Source organism: Hibiscus syriacus, unplaced genomic scaffold (genome assembly GCF_006381635.1).
Source record: "Hibiscus syriacus cultivar Baekdansim isolate YM2019G1 unplaced genomic scaffold, ASM638163v2 tig00111105_pilon, whole genome shotgun sequence".
Classification (NCBI taxonomy): Eukaryota; Viridiplantae; Streptophyta; class Magnoliopsida; order Malvales; family Malvaceae; genus Hibiscus; species Hibiscus syriacus.
Window position 1 is genome coordinate 5,211,673 of NW_024062987.1, and position 7,786 is coordinate 5,219,458.

General features: G+C 34.4%; 1 protein-coding gene across 2 annotated transcripts; it reads right to left on the reverse strand.

Annotated features, from left to right (window-relative positions):
• Positions 1 to 1,970: 1,970 nt before the first annotated feature.
• Positions 1,971 to 5,639, reverse strand: LOC120154017 (E3 ubiquitin-protein ligase SINAT2-like). Of its 2 annotated transcripts, XM_039165877.1 has the most exons (4): positions 5,405 to 5,639; positions 3,252 to 3,622; positions 2,462 to 2,848; positions 1,971 to 2,349 (listed from the first exon to the last, which is right to left on the reverse strand). In XM_039165877.1, exons 2-4 carry the CDS (start codon positions 3,468 to 3,470, stop codon positions 2,029 to 2,031), a joined length of 927 nt encoding a protein of 308 aa, XP_039021808.1. In that variant the 5' UTR covers positions 3,471 to 3,622; positions 5,405 to 5,639; the 3' UTR covers positions 1,971 to 2,028. The 2 variants fall into 2 exon arrangements, with proteins under 2 accessions (XP_039021808.1, XP_039021807.1); XM_039165876.1 differs by lacking the exon at positions 5,405 to 5,639 and having other exon boundaries at positions 3,252 to 3,756.
• Positions 5,640 to 7,786: the final 2,147 nt, after the last annotated feature.

Below are 7,786 nucleotides of genomic sequence, written 5' to 3' on the forward strand. Positions count from 1 at the left end.
GCAAGGCTACACGTAGAATTGACCTACTGGTAGGAAGAAGCGATAAGATTAATGCATGGTGGAAGAAGGGACAACTCAAACTTGTACTTTCTAAGTGACATATATGGTGGGTGGGTTGGTTGGTAGGAAAAAAAAGAGGATAAACAAATATTTAAGTAGTAGTATTTATGTTTTATATCGTAACTATGTTTTAAGAAATATGCTAATAAAAAGTAGTAATTTAACATTTATATTATGTATAATCCATATAATGTCTATAATCATGAGATCTACCTATGAGAATAATGTTGAATCCAGGATATGAAGAAGTCTCTAATCTTCAAATTTTATAAATTGATAAAGAGAATGAAAATATAATTTTGATGTGAAAAATGCCAAGAATTTTATCTTATGTTCCTTTAATCAATTTATAATTCATGACTATAACAATCTAATAATTTTTTCTCACATCAACTCTAATTAATTTATTATTAATAACAACGATAATTGAATTATTACGCCCTACAACTCTCGTCTTGTAATATGGATGATAGAAAAATAAGCAAGATAAATTAATCGATCTTTAAAATAAACAAGATAAAAACAACTATATATTTACCCTTTTATTTATAAAAAAAAATAAGATAATATATTTTGTTAGTAATACTTAAGAGATAAAAGTCAATAAGTGTTTACACAACTGTCAACTGTTACTTGAAAATTTTCTAATACTGAAAAATAATTTTTTCCTTTGTATTTATAGACATTCGGACTGTGCCAACTGTTACTTGGCGGATGCACTACGCCCCATAGGGGTCAAGTGTATTCCATTATTTTAGAAAAATGATTAATTTTAACTTAATGTGTTAAGGAAAAAAATATAATTTTTGTATATTTATTATTTAAAAAAAAGAAAATTAAATTTTGGACCCCCTTTCTTAAATTTTTAAATTCGCCACTGGTTACTTGAAATTATTATTAATTATTGTAATATTAATTATTTAACTATTTTTATTACATTATTTAGCTATTTCTAACCATATTTAAATCAACTTGAATCTATATATTTTTAGTTAGTTTTTTAATAAACTGTAATCCAGACTTTTTTGGATTGTTTATTATCGTCTATTACAATTGTTATAACAGCTGATTTATAATTGTAATTACAACTATCTATTATCGGATCTTAGACGAGATTTAAGCTTGCATCCACGTTTTTTTGCTGGTTTTTCCTGCTTTTCAGTACAAAGGCTTTTCATCCTTTGGAGATCATCCGAAAATATTATTTCCTAATTTTCTCTCCCAACTTTCTTCAACTTTTCAGAGTTTTAAGAAATAAGTGTTAGAAAGAAAACAAGACCATCATCATCCGCTTCAAACTTCGGATATACGATTTTTTGGAGAGATTATATCAACTTTAGAAGGCATCATCCAATGCAAAGATTACATTAATTAAGACGAATTTACTTTTAAAGCAATAATTCATCACGACACTATTTATAAATTCTTTTTTTTTAGTTTTTTTCTTTTAGTTGTTATATCAAAATTAACGTCTTATTTTTTAATAATAATACCAACATATTTTAATCTTACAAAGGATCGTGTCATCCTGACATAATCATATAAAATTTCTAGAAGAGAGCAGTGGTTTCCTTCTTAGCCTTGGAATATGGTAAAATTAAGGTTATAATTTCCGTATAGAACAAAAATAGTTTGGATTCACATGAAATTTTAACTATTTAAATCATTTCCAATTAATAATAACTGAAAACAAACTGTAGAAATTAAAATAAAAATAAAAAGGAAAAGAGCAATGAATGGTCAATGCAGTTTAGTTTCTGCAAATCTTGGTGGTGCTAAGATAGTATAGAAAATAAGTAATAAACTCCATCACCCATCGTAGGTACCCTAATAATGTCAAAGCACTATCTACAAAATTTACAGAAAATGCATGAACCCAGCAACCTTTTATTTTTATTTGTTTTTATATATTATTTTCTACACATTTTTTTTAACTACCGTGACCTTGATTCATTTTCGGGACTTATCTTATTGTTCCTTCCAAATTCGGCCCGCCACTTTCAGCTTCAGATCCTGCCTATCTCCACCTGAGAAGAAGAGTGCCATGTTCCTTTGAATGATGAGTCCATCTTGACTGTCTCGTACTTTCCGATGACTGTCACGAATGCTTCTAGGAACTCCTTGCCAGATGACCTTCCTGCCATAGCCACCCACTTCCAGGCTATAACTGAATTTTCTTGCCTCGTCCTCATCACCCATGAACCGTAAGAAGGCCATGTAAACCGGAGCCATCCCTATGTGAAAGGCCTCAAAGTGAAGGCAAAATTGTCGACCGAAACAGTTGAAAACCTGCGCAGATAGGACAGTCATCGACGGCTGTAAGCATGGATCAAACTGAATGGTATTCCATAGAGATGATGCATGAAAGTCTGCAAACTGTCACAAAGAGAAGAGAGCTTACAGTTAACATCCAGGTGGCGTTTTCGACTTCACTAGGATTGGATTTGACGTATCTGTGGTTGAAAGTGCAACCATCATGCATATCAACCTTGTGATCATTCTTGAGATGCATGACAAGATATGGAATATCACCGGTGACAGAACATTCGGCTCCAGCATACGGACAACTATAGGGGCGATATCTACAGTTTTTTTCATGCTTGAGCTTGCCGTAGTACAGGAAAATATCGTTACAACCCAGAATCTGGTATCTGCAAGGAAGTTCCAGTGACTCTGCTACTTTCTCAAGAGCTAAACACCTTATATTTCCGAGCTCATTGCCGCAAGTTGGGCAAGAGTTGAGAACTCTAGCCTTACAAATTGAACATACAGTGTGGCCATTGGGACACTATCACAGAAGATAGAAAAAAAAGTCAATAGAAGATTTTTGACACAAAATTGTTACAAAGATTGTAAAGCATTGATGAAATTCTAGAGATGCAAATGTAAAAATTCTTCTCAATCAGCTGCCGTCAGGCATCCAAAATAGTTCAACTAAGTAGCATAATTACAATATGCATATATCAGGATAGCAGTTAAAATATCAGCATCTATTATTCGATTACTGATCATTTAAATTATATTAATTTCTTCAATTTGATTGATTGAAGAAATATAATTTGTTTCACTTAGCATGACATATGATGTCTAATGCAAATCCCTGCCAATATGATTCTAATGCAAGCATAAAATTGAAAATGATAACAAAATACTTTCTAGATTTTTATTATCGGAATGTAAATTGAACCTACCTGGTAAATTGGAGGATACATTAAATTTAAGCAAACAGGACACTCGAGTAGTTCCTGCACGTCGTTTGTTGATGTTGCTCCCAGACTTCCACCTAAACCAGAAGCTGCCTTTCTTAAAGGAGAACCTCTTAACTCTGCACTTGAAGTCGCCATATCATAATCAGAATATGCAACTCGAGACTCAATCACATCCTTGCAGATACCGCCACCAGGTGCCATATTGTAGCTTTGAAAGTTAATGCCAGTTCACACTCTTTATTTAAATCTAGTTTAGGGAGGGTGAATTGGACCTCCTCTCTTAATTCCTCATCTTCAAAGCCCTAATTGTTTCTGCAATTCTTCCCGTTCCAAATATCTACAATATGCATTACCTGAATATAACAATGCTACTTGTTAAAAGTTCAATCTATCTGAATCAAGGGCGACCTCAAACTTTTTTCAGCAAAAACAATAAATGGCAACCATGAACTTTAGAATCAACTCAGTAAAGTCAGAAGCTACGAAGACATCTAAGATATGGATCGATGAAAGATATGAACTAATAAAACAAACCGAGAACGAGAAGACTCATTGAACATTGTTGCTAATACGGAATATGGCATCTTCTTATCTAAAACATCTAGGATTATACCCTACAGCGGTTAGAATGCGTCAACAGTATGGACCATTTGTCATCATAGAAAGGTACGAAGTACCAGTTTTCTTGAGCTACATGTCTTTTGTTATAAGTTCAAGAAGAAACCTGTGATGCTTGAGGAAATTGTGATAGTAAAGAAGTCTACCTGTTTAAATAGGTTGTACGTAGGAGAACGGGGAAGTGATTCTAGGCTTCGTTTCTTTGGGGTAACCAAAGGAAGGAATGATTATCAAATAAAGGAAAACATAAACACCCTAATGTTCATATATTGGAATGATATCAGTAAAGAAGATGAACAAAGCTTAAAACAGCATTCAAACTCAAAACCAAGGAAATGTAAATGTTCTACCCAAACATTTCAGCTTTAAAGTCAGCAAAAGAATGTTCTTGGATTCCTATTGGAAAATAAAATTCAGGAAAGGTATACAAATTTGAGAGATTATCAGCTTGAGGAAGAAAAGAAAACTTGATAGACTATTAAACACCCCAATGTAACTAGGGTATTGGTCAATATTGAAAATGACGTACATTAAGAAATAGAAATGCACACCAAATTTCTGTGCGGTTCTGACCAAACAATTATGTTCCGTATGCTTAACATACAAGGAAAGAACATCATTTATATAAAGCATTTACAAATCAACCAAACTTCTGGAGAGTATTCTAAGTTTCTATTGAACAGTTGAAATTCATTACCATTAATACATATCAGGACAGAAGCAAAATAGAACCAAATTAAATTCCTCCTTTCAGTTTTCTTCATATCAAAACAAACATTACTGCTTCCTACACTGCTAGATTTCCATCAAAATCTCTAAAGAAACAACATTAGCCCTATCGATACAATTTCACAGAAGCAGCTAGCTGAAACAGTGCTGTAGAACCACCACTGGAACTCTTCTATGACACATGAGAAGCGGTAGATTATGTAAACAAACTAAAGATGTTCACTGAAACAGTTTTCTATGTATTTCCTATTCCCCCTCACCCCCAACCCCAAGAATTTTAGTTCACCATCCTCAAATTTTAGTTCCCCCCACCCCAAAAAAAAACCAACATAAAATCCTACCTCCGTCCCTGTTCACAAGCAACTAATTAAGGCAGCATATTGGCCTAGCATCCTTGCATACTTTCAAGCTCTAACTCAACATCAAGATTACTATTTTCATCATTTCCCTGCTTCTTTAAGCAATGGATTTTGGGATTGAATATCTGAAAACAGCTCAGAACTAAAGGAGGGGAAAAAATAACAGGCCATAGATGGTGATTCAAGGTCCTCATGAGGCTCAGTCAACTGAAACAACCAACCACGGCAAAGCTACCAGCAAATCAAACATCTTGATAACTCAAAAACCCAGATTCAAATACGCAACCAAAATCAAATTCACCCAAAAGGGGAAAAATTGAAAGCTAATCAATAGATCAAAAAATCCAATCAAGAAGTGTAATACCCAGGTGAAAATTGAAGCTCAACAGCTAAAATAAACCAATAAAACAAACAAATAAGGGAACTCACCGAATCGCATGAAGATGGAAAGTAATCATGAGTTCAACAGACGAAACAACGGTGACTGTGAGAGCAAACCCAGCCTGGAAATTGCATGTGGAATATTGAAAATCAATCCCAGGTTTTAAGGCGCGGTTGCAATAATTGAATGGTTTGAGACAAGAAATAAAGGGGTAAACGTGGAGGAAAAGCCGTTAAAGTAGACTCCGCAAATTGCGTGTTCTAAAATCCTTAAAACAAGAAAAACGGGAAAGATCTCAATCTCCTCATACTAACTACACCTTGCACTTAAACTAAATTAAACTGTGATTTGGCTTACAAATTCACCACCCTTTTTATCACAAATATTATACATGCGAAGACAATGAATTTAGCAATTTCCAATGATAAGAGAACAAGTTGGTGGTTTGTTTGTGAGTTGAATTCGATGTCTGGTAACGGCCATGGTGTGTCGTCATTTTCAACTTATGGTTTTAAATGTTTGATTTACCTAAGCTAAGCTTCGAGATTTCCAATATGAAAAGCTGACATTTTCCGGTAGACAATCATGTGATTTGATTTCCACACAATTAGGCTGTTGTCAGTCTTGCTTGTTTATCAATAAAGATATATAGAGACGTTTAGAATTCATAGTAAATTAGTAATTTGGTTGATACAATCGGTACACATAACAATCTTTGTAACAATTTTGTAAGCGAAAATAGATATTTAATATTAACGATAGGAATAAGAAAATATTTATCAAAAAATAATAAATTAATTTTAACTATATATTTTTATTCATTTAATAATTTTAAATCTATGTAAAAAATTGTGATAAAACGTCGTCTATATTTTATTGATGTAAATGGATGCCAGCTGTCGCATTCTCGACAATTAAGAAAAAAAATCAAAAAGCATAAAAACAAGGCAATTTTTTTAATAAATCACCGGTGATTGATATATTTACAGATCTAACAACGGTCAGATTATATTTCTCGATCTAACACCCGTAGCAGTAAAGCGCGCCCCCTGAACCGCGCTATACGCTGATTTGGCGTCACGTGGGTATAGCGCGCCCCCTGCCCCGCGATATACGGTGATCTGGCTACACGTGGGTATAGCGCGCCCCCTGATCCGCGCTATACCTATGTATCTGACACGTGGGATATAGCGCGGTGCAGGGGGCGCGCTATACCCCTAAATACCCAACCCTTCACGTCCCCATCCTCCCTATAAATATCCCTATCCTCAATCACTTTTATCACACCAAATTCTCTCAAATTCTCTAAATTTCTCTTAAATACTCTATCTTTTTAAGGTATATTTTATAATATTTTTACTATTATGTATTTACTTTATTTAATATTTTACTAATATAATTCTTTTGCAGATATATAATGGAAGGAAGTCTACTTCGCTCGGATGGAAATCATATATCATCGGAGTTGAATTGCGGTGATTCAGGGTGAATGAATAATCCAGTCTCAGCACCATCCGCACCAGGCTCACGAAGCGGTTCTTCTGGTGGAGATGATGGTTCCTCCATGCTCTCCACATTTAGGTCGAAGAACCTACTACTTGCACGCCTTCCCCTTGAACTGAAAGGCATATCGACATTGAGATCGAAAAAGCTCGCAGTCGAATACCTCCCCCTAGAGCTTGAAGCCATCGTGTCAAATGGAAACTGCACAGATGATTGCGCCGATGGCATCTCCATATGGTCAAAGAAATTTGCAGATGAATGCCTTCCCCTTGAACTGGACGCGGTGTTGCCATACAGATTGTTCGTGGACCCACCTCGGTACATATAGTAAGGAGTTGCGGATGAATATCTCCCCATTATGGCATTAAAATCATTACACATTACTGTATTCGGGCTGTCAACTTGATCAACTTGTTCAGCCAGCCCATAGTGTGAGCTTAAAGATTGACCACGAACAGCACGCACTTGAACAAAATATGCATACATTTCAATAGCGGCATCTGAATAATTACTTTGAGCTTCAACCATCATTTGAACATCATCATTGTTCGAAAGTTCGAACGCTGTATAAGTTAATGACAACAATGATGTTAGAAATCTGTACTGCAATGACGACATTCTTCTGTTACTTCCAACATGAATCTTCCTCGAAATCTTCGTTATCAGCTCCTCAAGAGTTATGTTTCTCTTGAATGATATTTTAATATGCTCATTTAATACGAAAACAACGCCGGTTTCATCTTCTCGAATTTCACTATTATAATAAACAATAGCTGAAAGTCACGCCATTCTTTGAGTTTAAAAGTGCGACAATATTATATCTGTAAAAAAAATAACTTAAACAAACCTGATTAAATAAATTATATATGAACGAAAATATAACACAATTTGTTTTACACATCAACACAAATAATTTAAATAATATA

Bases quoted from the DNA above. Each gene is read 5' to 3' on its own strand.
- LOC120154017 (XM_039165877.1), bottom strand. From the start codon at position 3,470: ATGGCACCTGGTGGCGGTATCTGCAAGGATGTGATTGAGTCTCGAGTT. The intron at 2,849-3,251 runs GTAGGTTCAATT...CTTCTGTGATAG, and splicing joins TGTATCCTCCAATTTACCAG to TGTCCCAATGGCCACACTGT. The intron at 2,350-2,461 runs GTAAGCTCTCTT...CTATCTGCGCAG, and splicing joins ACGCCACCTGGATGTTAACT to GTTTTCAACTGTTTCGGTCG.